This window comes from Chlorocebus sabaeus, chromosome 26 (genome assembly GCF_047675955.1).
Source record: "Chlorocebus sabaeus isolate Y175 chromosome 26, mChlSab1.0.hap1, whole genome shotgun sequence".
In the NCBI taxonomy this organism is placed as follows: domain Eukaryota; kingdom Metazoa; phylum Chordata; class Mammalia; order Primates; family Cercopithecidae; genus Chlorocebus; species Chlorocebus sabaeus.
In genome coordinates this window covers 18330179-18354439 of record NC_132929.1, presented here as the reverse complement: position 1 = coordinate 18354439, position 24261 = coordinate 18330179, and the positions used below count along the sequence as shown (strand labels likewise).

The 24261-nt window shown below is 40.7% G+C and overlaps 1 protein-coding gene across 5 annotated transcripts in view; it reads left to right on the top strand.

Annotated features, from left to right (window-relative positions):
• ZNF106 (zinc finger protein 106) overlaps positions 1-24261 on the top strand; it is an 81917-nt gene that overhangs the window by 5683 nt on the left and 51973 nt on the right. For all 5 annotated transcript variants that reach the window (XR_012091469.1, XM_038009864.2, XM_008016901.3 and 2 more), the window contains exon 2: positions 18730-18815. Coding sequence is in view for 4 of the 5 variants with exons in the window: in XM_038009864.2 (XP_037865792.1) it covers positions 18762-18815 (54 nt within the window). In the remaining variant the exon portion in view is untranslated. The remainder of the gene's footprint in view (positions 1-18729; positions 18816-24261) is intronic.

The following is a 24261-nucleotide window of genomic DNA, read 5'->3' as shown; positions in this document are numbered from 1 at the left end:
AGCTTCTGCACAGCAAAAGAAACTACCATCAGAGTGAACAGGCAACCTACAGAATGGGAGAAAATTTTTGCAATCTACTCATCTGATAAAGGGCTAATATCCAGAACCTACAAAGAACTCAAACAAATTTACAAGAAAAAAACAAACAACCCCATCAAAAAGTGGGCAGAGGATATGAACAGACATTTCTCAAAAGAAGACATTCATACAGCCAACAGACACATGAAAAAATGCTCATCATCACTGGCCATCAGAGAAATGCAAATCAAAACCACAATGAGATACCATCTCACACCAGTTAGAATGGCGATCATTAAAAAGTCAGGAAACAACAGGTGCTGGAGAGGATGTGGAGAAATAGGAACACTTTTACACTGTTGGTGGGATTGTAAACTAGTTCAACCATTATGGAAAACAGTATGGCGATTCCTCAAGGATCTAGAACTAGATGTACCATATGACCCAGCCATCCCATTACTGGTATATACCCAAAGGATTATAAATCATGCTGCTATAAAGACACATGCACACGTATGTTTATTGCAGCACTATTCACAATAGCAAAGACTTGGAATCAACCCAAATGTCCATCAGTGACAGACTGGATTAAGAAAATGTGGCACATATACACCATGGAATACTATGCAGCCATAAAAAAGGATGAGTTTGTGTCCTTTGTAGGGACATGGATGCAGCTGGAAACCATCATTCTTAGCAAACTATCACAAGAACAGAAAACCAAACACTGCATGTTCTCACTCATAGGTGGGAACTGAACAATGAGATCACTTGGACTCGGGAAGGGGAACATCACACACCGGGGCCTATCATGGGGAGGGGGGAGGGGGGAGGGATTGCACTGCGAGTTATACCTGATGTAAATGACGAGTTGATGGGTACAGCACAGCAACAGGGCACAAGTATACATATGTAACAAACCTGCACGTTATGCACATGTACCCTAGAACTTAAAGTATAATAATAAAAAATTAAAAAATTTAAAAAAAAAAAAAAGATTTACTCAAGGTAGTAGTCCTATGAAGTACTTTTGTCTAATTCCAAGGTCCATACTTTTTCACCCTACTTTATAAGCTAGTATATAAATGTAAAATATTACTATTCTAGTAGTTATGTTACTCATATCTTCTTTGTATCTTTTTAGACAGGTAATCAGTGTCTAATAGTTTTGGAGTACCAGTAAACCAGGTTAGGTCTGTGAAGTGTGGTAGTCTATAATTAGCCATTCTGAAAGTTCAAAAATATGTGAAAATCATATCTCTTGATTTCTGGAGTTTCAAAAAAGTAACATACTTGGAACCGTCATGGCAGTCTTCATTCTTAGACCTAAAGTCAAAAAAAAAAAAAAATTGCGAGTTAAAAATACGAGTGTGGTTTTTTTTAAGTTTGGTTTAAGTTTGGTTCCCCCCCCCCCCGCCCCTTTTTTAATGAAAACAGAGATGGGGTCTTACTATGTTACCCAGGCTCATCTCAAATTCTTAGGCTCAAACAGTCCTTCTGCCTTAGTCTCCCTTGTAGGTGGGATTACAGGAACATGCCATAATGCCCTGCTGTTTTTAATTTTTAAAAATACTAGTGTATGTTGCTTAAATTTTTGGAAAGTACAGGATTTTCAGTGAAAAGTAAATCCATCCCTGACCCTCATGCTCTCAGTTCTTTTGCCAGAGGCTGTGTCTGTTAGCAGTTTCCTGGGAATCCCTCTAGAGATATTCTACATGAGTGCATATCATGAGGATAAAGTCTGACATCTATATATATAAGCACCTTAGCAGTATAACCTAAAATAATACTGTTGAATGTTATACTCCAGTTCTTATTGTTTATTTCTGTTACAAACATCTTTGTTAATTTGTATTAATTTATACAGCAAATACTGAATACCTAGTCCATACCCAGATGATGTGCCAGGTAATGGGAATAAAACAATGAACAAGAAGACATTCTTGCTCGCCCTCATGGAGCTTGCAGTCTGTTGGCAGAGGCAATCATTAAGTGAAAAATTATACTAATAATATAGCATAGATTTAGTGAATAAAATACTTTTTTGTAAAATGCTTCCTGTGGATTCACTAATTTATTTCGTTACATAGGCATGACTGAATAGATTTGCTAATTTATTCCTCACAATAACCCTATGGCTTTGATACTAATATCATAATTCTTTTATAAATGTGGGAAACTAAAACACAGAAAGATTAAATTACTCACGACCACAGCTAGTGAGTAATAGAGCTGGGTTTTATTTATTTTTTTGAGACAGAGTCTCACTCTTGTTTCCCGGGCTGGAGTGCAATGGCACAATCTCTGCTCACTGCAACCTCTGCCTCCCAGGTTCAAGCAATTATCCTGCCTCAGTCTCCCGAGTAGCTGGGATTACAGGCACCCGCCACCATGCCCGGCTAATTTTTTGTATTTTTAGTAGAGATGGGATTTCACTATGTTGGCCAGGCTGGTCTCGAATATCTGATCTGGTGATCCACCCACCTTAGCCTCCCAAAGTGCTGGGATTACAGGCATGATCCACTGTGCCTGGCCAAAAAAATTAGTGTTTTAATTGGCAATAAAATATATATATATTTATTGTGTACAACATGGTGCCTCGACATATGTATATAACAAGTCCTCACTTAACATCAATAGGATCTTGGAAACTGTGACTCTAAGCAAAACAGCATGTAACAAAACTAATTTTGCCACAGGCTAATTGATATAAAAAAGAATTAAGTTCCTATGGCATATTTCTGATCACAAAAACATCACCAAACTTCTAAACAAAGACCCCAAACACTTCTAATATTAAACATTGAAATAAATGTGAGCTATACGTAGATGTAAAAAAGAGTAGTAGCCTGGGCATGGTGGCTTATACTTGTAATCCTACCACTTTGGGAGGCCAAGGTGGGAGGACACTTGAAGCTGGGAGTTTGAGATCAACCTTGGCTACAAAGCAAGACCCTGTCTCTACAAAAAATTTAAAAAGTTGACTACGTGTGGTAGCGTATACCTGTAATCCCAGCTACTTGGGAGGCTGAGGTGGAAGGATCACTTGAGCCCAGGAGTTTGAAGCTGCAGTGAGCTATGATCATGCCCCTGCACTCCACCCCAGGTGACAGAGCAAACCCCTGTCTCTAGGGGGAGAAAAAAAAGCTGGGCGCAGTGGCTCACGACCGTAGTCCCAGCACTTTCGGAGGCCAAGGCAGGCGGATCACGAGGTCAAGAGATCTAGACCATCCTGGTCAACACAGTGAAACCCTATATCTACTAAAAAATACAAAAGTTAGCTGGGTGTGGTGGTACATGCCTGTAGTCCTAGCTACTTGGGAAGCTGAGGCAGGAGAATCGATTGAACCCGGGAGGCGGAGGTTGCAGTGAGCTGAGATCACGCCACCACACTCCAGCCTGGCAACAGAACGAGACTCCGTCTCCAAAAAAAAAAAAAAAAGTAATAAAAATAGGATATTTGCCTGATTTTTGGTGAATCAGTGGGTGACCACAGTCACACTGGTGGTGGGCTAAGTCAAGGAATAAATGTTTCCAAAGCAAAAATTTTAAGGAGCACTGCCTACTACCATGTGGTTAAAAATCAACAAATATGACAGATGGGTGCTTTCATACCACGTTGTTTATTGTCATGCATACTTCACACATTTTTATTTTATAATAATTTGTATTTATCCACTCTTTTATTTTCCAACCTCTTTATTCCAGTTCAGTGTTCAGGTGGTCAGAGCAGCTAAGTTTACAAGGTAGAAACCAACCCTGGACAGGATGCCATTCCATCACAGGGTACACTCAGACACACACACACACACTCACCGAGACTGTGACTATTTAGACACCCGGTTCACCTATCAGGCACATCTTTGGGGTGTGGGAGGAAACTAGAGACCTGGAAGAATCCCATGAAGGAATAGGGAGAACATACAAGCTCTACATAGACAGTGGTCTCAGCTGGAAATAATTTACTTTTTCTCATTAATGTTATAACAGCATGGTATTGAATGAAACAACATTTTTTGAGGACCTGCTGTACCTTGTGGAATAGCTAGATGAAACTAACATATGTATTACTTACAAGTTTTTGTGGTGAGAACACATAAATCTTGCATCGCTTTCTAATGTCCCAGAAGATGTTCATGTAGGTGAAAAATCGGTTTATAATTATCTGAGCCTCAAACCAAATTTGTTTAACATAAACACACAGTATTTTTTTTTTTTTTCCTGAGGTAAGGTCTCACTCTGACCCCCCAGGCTGGAGTGCAGTGGCATGGTCTTGGCTCACTGCAACCTCTGCCTCCTGAGTTCAAGTGTTTCTTGTGTCTCAGCCACCTGAATAGCTGGGATTACAGGCATGGACCCCCAAACCCAGCTAATTTTTTTTTTTTTTTGTAGAGACAGGGTTTTGCCATGTTGGCCAGACTGGTCTTGAACTTCTGGACTCTAATGATCCGCCTGCCTCCACCTCCCAGATGCTGGGATTGCAGGCATGAGCTACTGCACCTGTCAACAGAGTATTTTTTTGCATGAAGCATAGTTATCGTGTAAATCAAGGGATTGTGCTTTCTTTAGTTCAGAAAGATTATTGAGTTGGTCACTATTTTGGGAAATTATATTGCAGACAGCAATGCTGTTTGTGTTTGTTTGCTTTGAGACAGAGTCTTACTCTGTCACCCAGGCTGGAGTGTGGTGGCATGATCTCGGCTCACTGCAACCTCTGCCTCCCAAGTTCAACCAATTCTCATGCCTAAGCTTCCTGAGTATGTGGGACTATGGGCATGCATCACCACACCTGGCTAATTTTTATGTTTAGTAGAGATGGGATTTCACTATGTTGGCCAGGCTGGTCTTGAACTCCCATCCTAAAGTGATTCGCCTGCCTCAGCCTCCCAAAGTACTGGGATTACAGGCATAAGCCACCATGTCCAGCCTATTCATGGTATTTTTTTTTTTTTGTCAACAGTATCACATACCTGTCTATATTCGTCTGATTTTGTAGTAGTCACATTTATAGTTTTATCCTTCTAATATAGTCGTGTCTGAGCATTTATATGTTGATATACATGTTATTTTATAACTCACTTTCCTTTAATTTTTCATTTTTATAATAGCACATTTATTGATATTTGAAGTTTTACATGTGTAAGTTACAGTAGCTCTGCATTTTATTTCAGGAAAGATAAGAAGGTTATTACAAAATATTTACAATAAAAAGGGAGTACAAAATATCTTTAAAGAAAACATTGTGACAATTGGGGAAGCTGGCTGATCAGAACACCAGAGATTGTTATAATAATCCTTCTATTTTTATGTATAAATGAAAATTTCCACAATTATATGTTTTAGGAAAAAAGAGTTGGGTCTGATGTGATTGAGAATTGCTGCTCTACAGTGTGCCTCAGAAATAGCCACAATTGGGATAAGTGTTATAAAGAAGGGACAGGGTTTCAGAAGAGCAGTGCACAGTGAGGGGTATGACCTAGTCTGGGAGATGAGGGAGTGCTTTCCTAGGCAACTGACATTTGGACTGAGATTTGAAGGATGAGTAATTAACTAGATAAAAAGGAGTAAGAGCTTTCCAAGGAGAGGGACCAGCACATGAAAAAGCCCAAAGGTGGGAGGAGTGTGGTAGGTGGGAAGAACTGAAAATGCCGTTTTGTCTGATCACAGAGACCTACAAGAAAGTAGCTCAAACCTATGTAATACACATTAGCAAGGGTTCTTTCAAGTGGGCCTTGTAAGACATTTTAAATATTTTTATTTATATCTTACATAATTAGATGCCTTTGAAGGGCTTTTAATAGTGAGGGACAAAGGCATTAAACATAAGCATGCGTGAGAATGGTTTTTTCAGTGTATGGTTGAGCAAACCATATATGTGTGTGTTTAGATGGAGGCACCATAAAATTGAAGTAGGCTGGAATGCCAAGCCACCTCATGAACAGCTGCCATTCAAGAGTCACCCAGGTCCCAGCAGACTTTGTCACTAAACCTAGGGCCTCCTACTCCATTGCATGATTGAGGATATGTCTTCTTTGATAAGTCTGACCTGCTTGAGTATTGCTTGGAGCCATTCAAACAGGCTGGTGGGTCACAAAAGTGCAAACATGGGAGTCCTGTTCTGGTCATAGGATGAGTAAGCTCCTCCTGGCCAATGCCCCCACAGGTAACAATTATTACATCTCTACGTAAATACATAAAACCAGTAAAATCTACTGGAGTGTTACAAAAAACCAGGCAGATTCTAGAGGGGAGTTAACAGAAGAATGGGACTTCTTGGAGTAATTTCCCATTTTCATGGCTTCTAACATTACGGCAGGCCTTGATCTATGTCATGTAGGGTGCTTAAAATTCCAATAATAAACTTTAGTCTTTGTGGCCTGAAGAACCAGAAGATAAAGCTCAAGCAACTACAGCTGTTGGGAAGTGAGAGGAGAATCCTGGAAAGCAGAGGAGAGAAGAAGCATCAGACTCTGTGAATAAACTCTGTCCAGATCTCGGCAGACCACTGAATTATATACATATGTGGAGCAGACTCCAAAGAAGCCCAGCTAAGGATGAAATAACTGAAGATTTCATTGCTGCCTAAGAGACAGATTTGTAGGGTGAGTTAACCAAGTTAGATACTACGAAAACAAAACTAAAAAAACAAAAGTCAGTACTCTTCAGAGGAATATAAAGGACTCCAGAGTTGCTGCAACATAACATTCAAAATATCCAGGATATATTCCAAAACTACTCACATACAAAGAAACAGGGAAATGTAACCTATTCTCAAGCTAAATGAGACTCTAGACAGTAACCTTAAAATGCTCAAATGCTGGGATTAGCAGGAAATGATTTTAAACTTTTATAACTGTGCATTAGTAAAGGAAATAAAAATGATATAAAGGAAAATGTACTCATAAAGAATGTGTGTGAAACTAAGATGACTAAATAGACATTCTAGAACTGAAAAATATGATACCTGAAATAAAAATGTAAACTGGATGAGGCTTAATGGAAGAATGGAGATGACAGAGGAAAGCATCCTTGAAATTAAAGTTGAAGAAAGAGTGAGAGGGAAAAAGAAATACATCCTCAATGACCTGGGATCAATATTTTAAAAACCCAGCACATTTAATTGAAATCTGGAAGGGAGAAGAAAAACAATGAGAAAGAAAAAAATGTTTAAAAATTTAATGGCTGAAAATTTCCCAAATTTGGTGAAGGACATATATTGGTTGATTCAGTAAGCTCAGCAAACCGCAAGAAAGATAAAAATAAAACCACAGAAACCTCAAGAATTTTAATACAAAGAAAACTGTGGGTGAGTGCCTTATAGTTAAACTATTGGCAGACAAAAGGAAAAATCTAGAAAACAGCAAAGAAAACAACATATTAGATACAAAGAGACAATTCCGTTTACCACTGATGAATCATCAGAAATAGTGGAGGCCAGAAGCGAATAGAGAATCCTTAAAGTGCTGAAGGAAAAAACATGTCAGCCCAGAATTCCAGATTCAGCAGAATAGCCTTCAAGAAAGAATATGGGGCTGGGTGCAGTGGCTCATGCCTGTAATCCCAACACTTTTGGGAGGTTGATGCGGGTGGAGGACCCAAGGTCAGGAGTTTGAGACCAGCCTGGCCAACATGGTGAAACCCCATCTCTACTAAAAATACAAAAAAGCCAGGCATGATTAGTGGCACCTGTAATCCCAGGTACTTAGGAGACTGAAGCAGGAGAATTGCTTGAACCCAGGAGGCGAAGATTGCAGTGAGCTGAGATGATACCACTGCACTCCAGCCTGGGTGACAGAGCAAGACTCTGTCTCAAAAAAAAAAAAAAAAAAAAAAAAAAGAGAAATAATATGAAATAAAGATATTGTAAGATAATTCATTGCTAGTAGATCTGCACTATAAGAAATGCTAAAAGAAGTTCTTCAGGCTGTAGGGAAATGATACCAGATGGAAAGTTGAATCTTCAGAAAGCAATGAAGGTTAGAACTTGTAAATATCTGGATAGATATTTTGAAACTTTCATTTCTTACAAAAATGACTATAGCACAAAAAAGTGTCATCTTGGGGGTTCATTACATATGGTAGATACAAAACATATCCCATAAAGCTTGGGATGATGGGTGAGGGTAAATGGGCCTATATGGTTGCAAGGTTTTTACATATTACCTGTAGTGGTACTTTTTTTTTTTTTTTTGAAACAGAGTTTCATTCTTGTCATTCAGGCTGGAGTGCAGTGGCGCCATCTCTGCTCACTGCAACCTCTGCCTCCTGGGTTCAAGCGATTCTCCTGCCTTAGCCTCTTGAGTAGCTGGGAGTACAGGCGCCGCCTCCATGCGCAGCTAATTTTTGTATTTTCGGTAGAGACGGGTTTCACCTTGTTGGTCAGGCTGGTCTCGAACTCCTGACCTCAGGCGATCCGCCCATCTTGGCCTCCCAAAGTACTAGGATTACAGGCATGAGCCACCATGCCCGGCCAGTGGTACTTTTTAACACAGTAAAGAGTATAATGGTAAAGATACATGTTGGAATTCCTACAGCAACCACTGGGGGGAAAATATAATCATGCAAAGAAGTGTTGCTAAAAAAAAAACTAGTAGAAAAATTAAAGTGAATAATCCAAAGGAGACAGAAACAGGTATAACTGAACAAAAATAGAGGAGCTAAAAATAATAAAATGGTAGATCTAATTCAACTGTGTTAATAACTTCATTGGCTTTAATGGAATACACACTGATTTAATGCATAAAGACAAAATGGCTAAAAGCAAATGCATGGAAAAAGATCAGACAAAGTAGCATAAGAAGCCTAGAGTGGTTATATTTATATCAGATAAAATAGACTTCAATATAAAAAGTATCACCAGAGTTAAAGGGATCATTTCATAACAGTAAAAGGTCAGTTCATGAGAAAGATGTAACAGTTATAACTATGCTTGTGCCTGATATCAGAGCTTCAAAATACATGAAGCAAAAATGGATACAACTAAAGGAATAGACAATTCACTATCATAGAGATTTGAACATTCTTCTCTCAATGATAACAACAAAAATTAGTATACATTTTGGGAGGCTGACGTGGGAGGATTGCTTGAGCCCAGGAGTTCAAGACTAGCCCGGCCATCATAAAGAGACCCAGTCTGTTCAAAATAAAACCATTAGCCCAGTGTGGTGGCATGTGCCCATGGTGCCAGCTACTTGGGAGGCTGATGCAGGAAAGATTGCTTGAACCTGGAAGGTTGAGGCTGCAGTGAGCCATGTTTGTGTCATGGCACTCCAGCCTGGGTGACAGAGTGGGACCGTGTCTTTATTTATTTTTATTTATTTATTTATTTATTGAGACGGAGTTTTGCTCTTTTGCCAAGGCTGGAATGAAGTGGAGCAATGTCGGCTCACTGCAACCTCTACCCGCCAGGTTCAAGCGATTCTCTTGCCTCAGCTTCCCAAGTAACTGGGATTATAGCCTCCTGCCACTACACCAGACTAATTTTTGTATTTTTAGTAGAGATAGGGTTTTGCCATGTTGGCCACGCTGGTCTCAAACTCCTGACCCCTTGTGATCTGCCCACCTCAGCCTCCCAAAGTACTAGGATTACAGGCATGAGCCACTGTGCCTGGCTGAGACCGTGTCTTCAAAAACAAACAAACAAACAAAACAGTATAAATGATTTCCATACAACAGCTACAGAATATACTTTATTTCCCCCACTGTATATATAAACCAGATGCTGGGCTGTAATTCTCAGTATATTTGAAAGGATTAAACTAATATAGTATATGTTCTTTGAGTATAATAAGATTATTATGATTATGGTTAATTAATTTTTTTTTTGAGACAGCGTTTCGATCTTGTAGCCCAGGCTGGAGTACAATGGTGCAGTCTCAGCTCACTGCAACCTCTGCCTCCTGGGTTCAAGTGATTCTTCTGCCTCAGCCTCCCAAGTAGTTGGGATTACAGGTACCTGCCACCACGCCCAGCTAATTTTTTAGTTTTAGTAGAGACGGGGTTTCACCGTATTGGCCAAGCTGGTCTCAAACTCCTGACCTCCGGTGATCCACTCACCTCGATCTCCCGAAGTGCTGGGATTACAGGCGTGAGTCATAGTTCCCAGCCTCTTAATAAGATTAAATTAGAAACCAAGATATGTAAAAGGCCACAAGTATTTGGAAATTCAGTGAATCTTCTAAATAATCTGTGAGTCAAAGAAGACATCACAAGGGAAATTAGAAAGTACTTTGAATTGAATGATATTGAAAATATGACATCAAAATTTGTGGAATAACTGTCATGGCCAAGGGGAGCCAGAGGAGAAATGATGACTAAATGTCATGTGGTATCCTCTATGACATGCCAGAAGAGAAAAAAGGTAGGAGGTAAAGAATGAGGATATCTGGGCTGGGCAACAGTGGCTCATGCCTGTAATCCCAGCACTTTCAGAGGCCAAGGCAGGCAGATTGCCTGAGGTCAGGAGTTCCAGACCAGCCTGGCCAACATGGTGAAACCCTGTCTCTACTAAAAACACAAAAATTAGCTGGGCATGGTGGCAGGCACCTGTAAAGCTACTCGGGAGGCTGAGGCAGGAGAATCGCTTGAACCCAGGAGGCGGAGGTTGCAGTAAGCTGAGATCATGCCACTTCACTCCTGCCTGGGAGTCAGAGCAAGAGTGTGTCTCAAAAAAAAAAAAAAAAAAAAAAAAAAAAAAAGGGACTTCTGAATAAAATATGACTTCCATAATAACAGTGTATCAGGCTGGTGAGGTGGCTCACACCTGTAATCCCAGCACTTTGGGAGGCCAAGGCGGGCAGATCACAAGGTCAGGAGTTTGAGACCAGCCTGGCCAATATGGTAAAACCCCATCTCTACTAAAAATACAAAAATTAGCCGGGCGTGGTGGCGGGTGCCTGTAGTCCCAGCTACTCAGGAGGCTGAGGCAGGAGAATTGCTTGAACTCAGGAGGCGGAGGTTGCAGTGAGCTGAGATCGTGCCATTGCGTTCCAGCCTGGGCAACAAAGTGAGACTCTGTCTCAAAAAAATAAATAAAGTAAATAACAGTGTATCAATATTGGTTTGTTAATTGTGACAAATGTAACATTCGGATGTAAGATTTTTGTTTCTTTTTTGCGACATAGTTTCAGGCGGAGGTTACAGAGGTTGCAGTGAGCCAACATGGCACCACTGCACTCCACTCTGGTCAACAGAGCTGAGGCTGTGTCTCAAAAATAAACCCCGTCTCTACTAAAAAAAAATACAAAAAACTAGCCTGGTGAGGTGGCAGGCGCCTGTAGTCCCAGCTACTCGGGAGGCTGAGGCAGGAGAATGGCGGGAACCCAGGAGGCGGAGCTTGCAGTGAGCTGAGATCCGGCCACTGCACTCCAGCCTGGGCAACAGAGCGAGACTCTGTCTTAAAAAAATAAATAAATAAATAAATAAATAAATAAATAAATAAATAAATAACAGTGTATCAATATTGGTTTGTTAATTGTGACAAATGTAACATACTAATATAAGATTTTTTTTTTTTTTTTTAAAGACTGAGTTTCACTCTTGTTGTCCAGGCTCGAGTGCAATGGTGAGATCTTGGCTCACTGCAACCTCTGCCTCCCGGGTTCAAGTGACTCTCCTGCCTCAGCCTCTCGAGTAGCTGGGATTACACCATGTTGGTCACGCTGGTCTTGCAACTTTCGACCTCAGGTGATCCGCCTGACTCGGCCTCCCAAAGTGTTGGGATTACAGGTGTGAGCCACCACACCTGGCCAACTTGGATAATTTTTAATTTTTTTGTGGATACACGAATTTTGCTGTGTTGACTAGGCTGGTCTTGAATTCCTGGCTTCAAGCCATCCTCCCAAAGTGCTGGGATTACAGACATGAGCCACTGACATGGCCAAATGAAAGATGTTAATGTGGGAAACTAGACATGGGGTATATGGAAACTGTACTATCTCTTTCTTTACCACTTTTATATCAATCTAAAACTATTCTAAAGTAAAACATTTATTAAAAAGTACTAAAAAATGTGGGGTGCCACTAAAGCAGTGCTTACAGAGAAGTTTATGGGTTTAAATGTATTTATCGGAAAAGAAAAAAGGCCTAAAGACAGTGACCTCAAGTTCTACCTTAAGAAGCTAGTAAATGAAGAGTAAAATAAACCCAAAGTATATAAAAGGAAAGGTAATAAAGACAACAGTCGAAATTAAGGAAATAGAAAAAGACAATAGACAAAATGACAAAGTTGGTTCTTTGAAAAGATTAATAATATTAACAAACCCATAGATAGACTGATAAAGAAAAATACAGTTGACACTTGAACAACTCAAGGGTTGGGGGCACCGATATCATGTGAAGTCAATAATCCATCTATAGCCTTTGACTCCCCCAAAACTTAACTACTAATAGTTTCCTGTTGACCAGCAGCCTTACTGATAACATAAGAGTTAATTAGCACATATTTTGCATGTTATATATGTTGTATACTGTAGCCTTACAATAAAGCAAGCTAGAGAAAAGAAAATATTAAGGAAATCTTAAGGAAGAGAAAGTATACAGTTGACCCTTGAACCGCACAGGTTTGCGGTTCGCAGGTCCACTTATACACAGATTTTACTCTGCCTCTGCCACCCCTGAGACAGCAAGACCAACCCCTCCCCTGCTTCCTTCTCAGTGTACTCAGTGTGAAGACTGAGGATGAAGATCTTTATGATGATCCACTTCCACTTTATGAACAGTACAGAATTTTCTTTTGTACATATACAAAATGGATAAAGATTATTAAATGTACTGTTAACAATGAGATGAGGCTGGGTGCAGTGGCTCACTCCTGTAATCCCAGCACTTTGGGAGGCCAAGGCAGGTGGATCATGAGGTCAGGAGTTCTCGATCAGCCTGGCCAGCATAGTGAAACCCCATCTCTACTAAAAATAAAAAAATTAGTCAGGCGTGGTGGCAGGAGCCTGCAATCCCAGCTACTTGGGAGGCTGGAGAATCGCTTGAACCCAGGAGGTGGAGGTTGCAGTGAGCCGAGATCACACCATTGCACTCCAGCCTGGATCACAAGAGTGAGGCTCTGTCTCAAACACAAACAATAAGATGAATGGAGAACAACAAAACTCTTTGAGAAGAATAGTGATCATTCATCTAGGCTCATTCATTAGCTTGCAGTGCTTATGATTCATGTCACAGAATTTTAAATTATGGTGTGAATTCATTAGCTTGCAGTGCTTATGATTCATGTCACAGAATTTTAAATTATGGTGTGAACCTTTGGGGGAAAAAAGTATATATAAATAACACTGTTAAATACAAGAATACAAACTTTCAACTATTAAGTAAATGCAACAAGCTATCTGGTTACACTTTTAAAACAGTCTTTGTGCTGGGTGTGGTGGCTCACACCTGTAATCCTAGTATTTTACGAGGCTGAGGTGGGCGGATCACCTGAGGGAGGTCAGGAGTTCGAGACCAGCCTGGCCAATATGGTGAAACCCCATCTCTACTAAAAAACCACAAAAAAATTAGCCAGGTGAGGTGGTGTATGCCTGTAATGCCATCTACTTGCAAGACTGAGGCAGAAGAATCGCTTGAACCTAGGTGGCAGAGGTTGTGGTGAGCCAAGATTGCACCACTACACTCCAGCCTGGGTGACAGAGCGAGACTCCATCTTCCAAAAAAAAAAAAAAAAAAAAAAAAACCCAAAACAGGCAGTCTTTGTACATGGTATCTTGGGCTTATAACTTACGTTGTTAGATGATAACTTTTGCTAGTAGTTTTATTCCCCTGTTAGGGTCTGTGTTATCCCAGCTTCTTTCTGGGTTATTTTTTCCTCTAGGGCAGAATGCTTTCCACGTTCCAGAATTAAGTAAGGAATTGGAAACTGACACTAGTTATAATTCTGAGTTAAAGAATCAGGCTGTGATCTACCCTGTCCATTTCCTTGCCTGGGGGTGAGTGCCTTTGTGACTAAGTATGAGAGTCTAAAAGAAAAGAACTAGACATGGTATGGTTTTGCCTAGGGAGGATGGTAATTTTATTGACTATTAATTAGAATGTTGAGAAAAAATACCTTTGATAGGGTTTTTAGGTTATTACATTTAAAATATCACAGCTCTTTCTCAGTTATTTAGAGAAGAGTTGAAAAATTTCATGAAGGTTATATTTAATTGACATAGGGGAAAATGTAAGGTGGCTAAAGTGAGGATGACAGTAGGTTTGAATTCCTTCCTCACTTGTAGTTTGTCACTTCTCAGTCACCTTGGTTGAGATCACAGAGTTGGATGGTTTGTATTTCCGTGGCTTCTAGTCTTTGTCAAGGCCTTTAAAAAGAGCAGTGGTTCCCATCTAGAAGGCTGGGCTAATTACAGTATTTCAGAAAGCTTAATGGAATGTATATGTTTACCCAATTTAAGAATATACAAACTAAAGTTACTTTGCCTGGAATCATGTCACCTCAGGGTTTAAATACTAAGTCTTTCTTATCGATTGAATACTTTGCTGGCAGTTACATTTTGTTTTTTTTTAAGAAAATGAAAATTAGTATTCTTAACATATGCAGATTAGAAACGAGCTTGTGAAAGGAAAAAATAACTAAAAAGAAGGAGACTTTGGTTAAAAGGTTGATATAGAGTATTTCTATTATGCTGTATGGCTTTATTTCTTTATCCATTTACTAGGGGTTGATGTTGTTGGCTTTGTCAAATAAAAGCACAGTTTGTATTTTAGTGCTTGGTTTTCTTTTTTTTTTCTTTTTTTTTTTTTTTTTTGAGGCGGAGTTTCGCTCTGTCGCCCAGGCTGGAGTGCAGTGGCCGGATCTCAGCTCACTGCAAGCTCCGCCTCCCGGGTTCACGCCATTCTCCTGCCTCAGCCTCCCGAGTAGCTGGGACTACAGGCGCCCGCCACCTCGCCGGGCTAGATTTTTGTATTTTTTAGTAGAGACGGGGTTTCACCGGGTTAGCCAGGATGGTCTTGATCTCCTGACCTCGTGATCCGCCCGTCTCGGCCTCCCAAAGTGCTGGGATTACAGGCTTGAGCCACCGCGCCCGGCCTAGTGCTTGGTTTTCAACCAAGTAAATATGTGAAACCTCCACAGTAACTGCTATAATTTCTACCAAAGAGTCACACTGTTTCACTGACTTTATTGCTTCTAAATTTCTTGTTCCTGTTTTGCTTTAGTGGTTGATAACTGGAAGCACAACTTAAAACATTTCTGGATGTATCTTCACCAATTTCTCCAACCCTTAGAATAGTGTGCTTAGTGCTCAATAAATGTTTGTTGAAGTAACAAAATAACACATGTAAGTAGTAATTAAAGTTGAAGTAAATGTTACATTATAAAGCAGTTAGAAGTAGTATGCTATAACACTTAACATTTCTGTCTGAGATTTAAGAGATTATTAGTAATATGGAAAGTATAATACTGTACCTATCCACAAAGGTGTATTTCTTTGTTTTGGTAGCTAATTGACATTCAACTTTCTTAAATGTCCATATTTTTACTCCATAATCTTACTTTAGCATTTTGAATTTTATTTTTTATTTTTATTTTTTGAGACAGAGTCTCTCTGTGTCACTTAGGCAGGAGTGCAGGGGCGATATCTCGGCTCACTACAACCTCCGCCTCCTGGGTTCAAGCAATTCTTCTGCCTCAGCCTCTGGAGTAGCTGGGATTACAGGCATATGCCACCACACCCAGCTAATTTTTGTATTTTTAATAGAGACGGAGTTTCACCACGTTGGCCAGGCTGGTCTTGAACTCCTGACCTCAAGTTATCCACCCACCTCAGCCTCCCAAAGTGCTGGGATTATAGGCATGAGCCACCATGCCCGGCCTGAACTTTATTGTTGAATAAAATTATTTAGGAATTCAGTAATATTATGAAGTAGGTTACGTGGCAAGAAAACTGCTGAGTAATCAGAGGAGTGGAGAACCTTAGGCCTCTTTCATTGGTCCTTCTGCCATATTATCTAGGAGTTACAGATTAAACTGTGGTAGTTTGTAACCTCATTATGTCACAGTTTTAAAATCTCCTAAGGAATGTACCTCAGGTGAGGAAGCAGATGTGTCTATTAGGGCCTGATGTTATTCTGTAGAGGAAGGAGCAATGCTGCTTGGGGAGTAGATTTTAAATTTCATATAGAGCATCTTTAACAGGGACTTGAGGAAAGTGTGCTAGTGCTAGAGGATTATGAAAGAGTCAACCATTGTTGAGTCTTAATCTAAACCCCTGGTGTTTTCTTTTCTCTTGCCCTTTTTTTTTTTTTTTTTTTTTTTTTTTTAAGAGAGCCTCACTCTTGCCCAGGGTGAAGTACAGCTCATTATAACCTCAAACTCCTGGGGTCAAGGAATCCTCCTTGCTGTGCCTCCCAAGTAGCTGGGATTACAGGCATGAGCCACAGTACCCAGCTAATTCTTTCATTTTTTGTGGAGACACTATGTTGCCCAGACTGGTGTTGAACTCCTGTCCTCAAGAGATCCTATGACCTCAGCCTCCCAAAGTGCTGGCATTACAGGTGTGAGCCACTGTGCCTGGCCTCAAACCCCAGTATTTACTCAGCCTGGTTACTTAATTCACATGTTGTAACCCAAGATGGATAGTTCCATTTGGAATAATCAACAAATACTTTTGAATTGCTTATGGTATATCATATACTGTTCTAAGTGCTAGACAACTATACTAGTGAACAAACTATACAAAGTCCTTTTTCTCATGGAATTTAAATTTTAATTGGCAGAGACAGAGAATAACACATACTATGTCAGGTAGTAAAAAATACATGTTCCAGATATTGCTTGTTCTTAAACTATTCCAAAATTTACTGGCTTAAAACAACTATTGTATTGTGTCTCACAATTCTGTGGGTTGAAAAGGGCTTATCTGGATGGTTTATGTATTGGTCTCACTTGGGGGTCTCTCATTGGTGGCTGGACCTGGAGCCCCCAAGATGGTTCACGCTTCTGGCTGTCAGTTGGTCCTGGTTGTTGTTTGGGTGCTCAGTGGGGGCCTCAGTTCTTTTTTTACCTGGCCTTTCCCTGTGGCTTTGGCTTCTCACAGCACGGTGGCTGGCTTTCAAGAAGGAGCATAACAAGTGGGCAGAGGCAGAAGGTACAGATTTCTGAAAGCCCAGCCTCATAAGTTATACAGCATCACTTCTGCCACATTTTATTGATCATAATAGTTCACAGGGAGGGGAAACAGACTCCATCCACCTTTTCATGGTTGGGGGCAAGATCACAGTGCAAAACAGCACATGGGGTAGCAGATATTGTTGAGGCCTTCTATGGAAACATGATCTCCCATAATGCTATAAAAAAATTGAGCAGATTAATAGGGGAATAGAGAAACTGGAACTATGTGGAGAGGTGGGGTGTCAGAATGTGCAACGTTACGTAGAAGGTCAGGCAGGACCTCTCCCATAGGCAATATTTTAGATACCTGATGAAAATCAATGAGCCACGGGAACCATAAGGACTTTTTAAGGAAGAATATTCCAGGCAGAGAACAGGAAATGTGGAGGTGCTAAGGTGGGAGGATCTGTGATGTGGTCAAAGAATAGCAACGAGGGCAATGCGAGTGCACTAGAATGATAGAGGAAGAACAGTAGGGCGTGCGAATGATTCAGAGAAGAAGAGAGAAATAGATTTTGTGGCCAAAGCAAAGACTAGGTTTTTTTCTTCTTCTTCTTTTTTTTTTTTTTTTTTTTTGGCAAAGACTAGGTTTTCTGTGAGTGAGATGGATGCCGTTGGAAAATTCTGAGCAGAGGAATTACATGCAGGTTGAGTTCCTTTATCCAACATGCTTGGGACCAAAAGTATTGTGGATTTCAGATTTTTTTGGATCTTGGAATATTTGCATACTTACTGGCTGAACATCCCAAATCGGAACATTCCAAATCTAAAATGCTCCAATGGGCATTTCCTTTGAGCATCTTATTGACACCCAAAAAGTTTCCGGTTTTGGATCATTTCAGATTTCAGATTTTTAGATTTGGAATGTTCAACCTGTGTATGTTCTAACTTAAACTTTTTTTTTTTTTTTTCTTCAGACGGAGTCTTGCTCTGTCACCCAGGCTGGAGTGTAGCGGTGCAATCTCGGCTCACTGCAACCTCCGCTCCTGGGTTCAAGCAATTCTGCCTTAGCCTCATGAGTAGCTGGTATTACAGGCGCCTGCTACACGCCCAGCTAATTTATGTATTTTTAGTAGAGACGGGGTTTCACAATGTTGGCCAGGCTGGTCTCTAACTCCTGACCTCGTGATCTGCCCGCTTCGGCCTCCCAAAGTGCTGGGATTACAGGTGTGAGCCACTGCACCCGGCTGTTCTGAATTAAACTTTAAAAGAATGTTCTTCTAAGAATCTTTGGCTACTCTCAAAACACTGTTTTGAGAATCAGCTGTGAGAGGACAAGAGCAGAAGGAAGGAGTCATTTCAGTAGTAGGGTAATGCCGTGTGGGATGATAGGTGTGCTGGGTGGTGAGAAGTGGTCGGAATTTGGCTATATATCAAAGTAGGACTGACAGTTTCCTAATGAGGGTGGATATGGGGTAAAAAAGAAGGATCAAGGATGGCTCCCAAAATGTTTACCCTATGCACCTGGAAACGGGAAGACTAGGGGAGGAGTAAGGTGGAGGTGAGGAAGACAAGACTTGTAATTTTGGCTATGTGAAGATGAATGCAAGAAAGTATCTGAGGAGAAAAGGTTACTAAATGTTACTTCCTCATTGCAGGTGTGACGTTGAGTGCTTCAGATCTGGTCACTATGGTACGAGAACGAAAATGCATATTGTGCCACATTGTGTACAGCTCAAAAAAGGTAATAATGGAAGAGGAAGAATCTGAGGCTTTATGACTATTTTTTAAAGAGACATATGTTATTAACAGATGGGAAAAGCTTGACAATGTCTTATTTATGCTTCTTTCCTAAACCATAGTCTCCATTCCACTGGTTTCTTTCTCGTTACTGCCTCCTAAAGCCAGTGCCTGTATTACTAAACTTCTGTCCATCCAGAATTTGAGGGTATTCAAAACTAGATGACCTAGGGAAATTTAGTAACCAGTTATAGGGAAGATACCTTAAAATTCCAAGGTTATTTGAAGTTATACTGCTTTCTGCAATTTTAAAATCATGTACTTGTTGATTAGCTAAGGATATAGCATTTGTTATATGTACCTACATTCTGTTTATGCCTATACTTGTGGGAAATGCAGCACAGCAGAAATAGTGTTAACAATATCTTAGATGTCCACAAGGTGGGGATGTTGCTCAAAGAAAATTTTTTTTTTTTTTTTTTGAAATGGAGTCTTACTGTGTTGCCCAGGCTGTAGTGCAGTGGCACAATCTCAGCTCACTGCAACCTCTGCCTCCCAGGTTCAAGTGATTCTCCCACCTCAGCCTCTCAAGTAACTGGGATTGTGCTGCCGGGCATGACTGACTTTTGTATTTTTAGTAGAGACGGAGTTTCACCATGTTGCCCAGGCTGGTCTTGAACTCCTGACCGCAGGTCACTCACCTGCCTTGGGCCTCCCAAAGTGCTAGGATTACAGGCATGAGCCACCGTGCCCGGCCAAAACATCTTTTTAGGACCTAAAATTGACTGCAATTTGTGTCACTTTTTGCCTTTGCCTGCCTTTATCATTTGCTTTCAGAGTAGTGCTGCTAGTTTAAATACTGAGGAATTTATTCTCTTTGCTTTTAAGATGCTTTTGATTGTCATTGGAAATTCAGAGAACTGGGAGGATCATGGGCTAGGTTAGCCAGGGTGTGAGTGGAAGTGGTAAACTTTGAAAAGCGACTAGAGTAATGATGGTTTAAGAGAAATGAGGAAGAGATATTTTAGGTAGGAGAACAACATGTACAGAGACAAATGGAATGGAGTATGACAGTTCTAGGAGCTGGCAAGAAGGCTCATCTGATTAAAAGAGTTTTGCCTTGGGAATAGCAGGACTATAATTTGTAATTTAAGTAAAGACAGTCGATAAACAGTGTTGGATGCCAGATTGAAGGGTTGATTATGATCCACCAAGTAGACTTGGGTGGATTCTATTTTTTTTTCAGTCTAGATTTCTGTTGGTGATGGAAAAATCAGTGAGATTTAAAAATCATGTAATATCAAGCCTGTAATCCCAGCACTTTGGGAGGCCGAGACGGGTGGATCACAAGGTCAGGAGATCGAGACCATCCTGGCTAACACGGTGAAACCCCATCTCTACTAAAAATACAAAAAACTAGCCGGGCAAGGTGGCAGGCGCCTGTAGTCCCAGCTACTTGGGAGGCTGAGGCAGGAGAATGGTGTAAACCCAGGAGGCGGAGCTTGCAGTGAGCTGAGATCTGGCCACTGCACTCCAGCCTGGGCGACAGAGCAAGACTCCGTCTCAAAAAAAAAAAAAAATCGTGTAATATACCTGCTACTATTTACCAAAATAAAAGAATGCTCTTCTAGTTTTAAAAATTTGATGAAGGTTGACACAAATTGTAAATAAGTCGGAATTCCTTATGACTACTTTCAGGTTGGACAGAGGTAAGGAGAAGATGTGAGATGGATAGGCTGCTGCTCAGAGACGTGGTATCAGAGTTTCATGGAATAGCAGTCCTATCTTGGGATACCATGATTTTGCCATTTTAAATCTTTTTGGCTCTTCTACTCTGGTTTCAAACATACTTTTATCTCTTCATACTTTTCCATGATCATAATGAAGTTAAATGAAGGGCTGGAATTGTCTACTCCTACCCTAGGAAAAGCTGATTGTAGTTTTTGTTTATTTTCTTTCTTTTAAAAAAAGGAAAAGCTGGTTGTAGTTTTCCCCCCCGCCCTTTATTTTTTTAAAGCAAGGGAATGGCCTGCTTTAAGTGAGCAGTATGATTTAAGAAAATAACAAAATGGGTTAGTTGGAAGGGTTAACTGATACTTACTTTTAGATAGGACTATGAACAATTGGTGTTGAAGCTGAGCTTTTCTCCAGTTTCCCATACTAGTGTAACTCTAGTTTCTCCAAATACACTATGGAGGAGAAAAGGTTCTAAGTGACTTGAGTATGGAGAAAAGCTGTGTAAGATATCCCTGAGTATCCTGAGGCCCATTGACAGATAAAAGAGTGAGAAGCCCTGGAGTTAAATATATGTATATCATGGAGATGGAGTCTCACTATGTTGCCCAGCTGGTCTTGAATTCCTGGCCTCAGGTGTGAGCCAGTACACCAGGTCATATTTTTTGTATTATTCAATGTTTTCCACATGTGTTTAACCATGAGTTCCCCCCTCCCCTCCAACCAACCCAGCCTTTAAAAATATAATACTGATTAATATACAAGGCCTAAATAGAAGCCTAATACATGAGAAGGAATGCATTTGGGCTATTACCTTAATCCTGTGCCTGTGGATCTTTTTTCTTATTATTTTTGTTGTTGTTGTTGTTAAGTTTTGTTTTGAGACAGGGTGTTACCCACTGCTGGAGTGCAGTGGAGCCATCTCAGCTCACTGCAACCTCTGTGTCCCAGGCTTAGGTGATGCTCCCATCTCAGCCTCCTGAGTAGCTTGGACTACAGGCATGTGCCACCACATTCAGCTATTTTTTAATTAAAAATTTTTTGTAGGGAGGGATGAGGTCTTACTAGACTGCCCAGACTGATCTTGAACTCGTAGGCTCAAGTGATCCTTCCACCTCAACCTCCCGAGTACTGGGCTTCCCAGTGTGAGCCACCATGTCTGGCTGAATTTTTTCTAATGATTTTTGAAAGCTTGGTTGTCTCACTGTTTACATTCATTCCTTGGAGCAGGATGGGAGAAGATTTGCATGTAAATTTAGGACAAGATTAGTAAAGTGTTTTTAAAAAATCAAAAGTCACATTAAAACTATTAGTGGATGATAACATTGTTATAGTAAGAAGAATCAGTTTTTATATCAGATAAACCCATTTCAATGAATGCTGTTTTGTCAGGAATGGTTTTGTTGTAAGGAACAGAACTCACTTAAATTTAGCTCAAGTAAAGGGTGTTAGGCATGTTGGTTAGCATCTAAATCAAGGAAGAATTGAATAGCAGGAAGCATAAAGACTTCATATATATCTATATAGATATATTTTATATATCTATATATCTATATATATATATTTTTTTTTTTTTTTTTTTTTGAGACGGCGTTTTTGCTCTTGTTGCCCAGGCTGGAGTGCAATGGCGTGACCTTGACTCACTGCAACCTCCACCTCCTGGGTTCAAGTGATTCTCCTGCTTCAGCCTCCTGAGTAGCTGGGATTACAGGCATGTGCCACCACATCCAGCTAATTTTGTATTTTTAGTAGAGACGGGGTTTCACCATGTTGGTCAGGCTGGTCGAGAACTGCTGACCTCAGGTGATCCACCCACCTTGGTCTCCCAAAGTGTTGGGGTTACAGGCATGAGCCACCGTGCCCCGCCGAAGTTGTGTATATTAATGGATTTTTTTCATTCTATTCTGTCACTAACTTGTCTTAGTTTTCAAGTCTGCAAGTGTTAATTTTAGTTACTGGCCAATCAGTTGTGGCTAGAAGAGGTAATGTGTAAAGCTACTCTCTCCTTATGAAGCATTTGTAGAGATAGGAAGGAAACAATGCTCATCTTCAGTAAAATTGCCATTTAAAAGAAGTGTTTTGGCCGGGCACGGTGGCTCACGCCTATAATCCCAGAACTTTGGAAGGCCAAGGCGGGCAGATTACCTGAGGTCAGGAGTTCAAGACTAGCCTGGCCAACATGATGAAACCCCATCTCTACTTAAAATACAAAAAATTAGCTGGGCGTAGTGACGCATGCCTGTAATCCAGGCTACTCAGGAGGCTGAGGCAGGAGAATCTCTTGAAACCTGGGAGGCAGAGGTTGCAGTGAGCCAAAATCGAGCCACTACTCTCCAACCTGGGCGACAGAGCGAGACAAATGACCTGTATATAATGAAAAAATGTCAATGCACCCAATGCTTACAATGTGACATAGTGTTTGAAGCATTAGCTTTGGTGTCAGATCTGCCTGGGTTTGAATCCCACTTTGACCACTTGATTATTTGTGACTCTGAGAGGGCAAGACTGAATATTTTGTTTGTTTGTTTGTTTTTTGAGACGGAGTCTCACTCTTGTTGCCCAGGCTGGAGTGCAGTGGCACGATCTCGGCTTATTGCAACCTCTGCCTTCCTGGGTTCAAGCGATTCTCCTGCCTCAGTCTTCCAAGTAGCTGGGATTACAGGCGCCCACCACCATGCCCAGCTAGTGTTGTGGGTTTTTTTTGTTTTTTTTTTTTTGTAATTTTAGTAGAGACGGGGTTTCACCATGTTGGTTAGGCTGGTCTCAAACTCCTGACCTCATGATCCGCCTGCCTCAGCCTCCCAAAGTGCTGGGATTACAGGCATGAGCCACTGTGCCCGGCCAAAACTGAGTGTTTTCACACTTAACCTTTAATGCCTAGTGCTGTTCTTGGCATATAACAAGAACTTGATAAATATTTGGTGAGTGAATGAATGAGTTAACTTCTCTGCATTCTTCAGCATGAAATTAATCATACTCCTTCGGCAGTATTTTGCAGTTCAAGTGAGAAATTGTTTGAGGGACTTCACACAGGATGCAGTAAATAGCAATAACACAACAAGTGTAGTAGCCCTTTATTATTATATATGTGAATACTCATTCTCTATTTATGGCATTCTGGCTGTATATACTGTAGAGTGACAAAGGGATAGACATTTATAGCTTTTTGAGTTTTGTGCATGTGTATGTGCACATGTGTGCGTGTTTTTTTCTTTTTCTTTTTTTTTTTTTTGAGACGGAGTCTTGTTCTGTTGCCAGGCTGGAGTGCAATGGCACAATCTTAACTCACTGCAGCCTCCGCCTCCCAGGTTCGAGCGATTCTCCTGCCTCAGCCTCCTGAGTAGCTGGGACTATAGGCACGCGCCGCCACGCCTGGCTAATTTTCGTATTTTTAGTAGAGACAGGGTTTCATCATGTTGGCCAGGATGGTCTTGATTTCCTGACCTCGTGAGCCGCCCACCTCAGCCTCCCAAAGTGCTGGGATTACAGGCGTGAGCCACCGCACCTGGCAGTTTGCATGTTTGTAAGTGGCAGCTTTCTCACATATTTTCTTCCCTCTAAGGATGGAAAGGAGGGAATCTACTATAAATGTTCAAACTTTTCACTGGAACCAAACAAATCCATTGGGGAAGTGAGGGAGTGGACAGTGAAGATAAAGGAATGATTAAGCTGCTATGTTCAAAGTATTTTTTTAAAACTTTCTTATCTAGCATAGA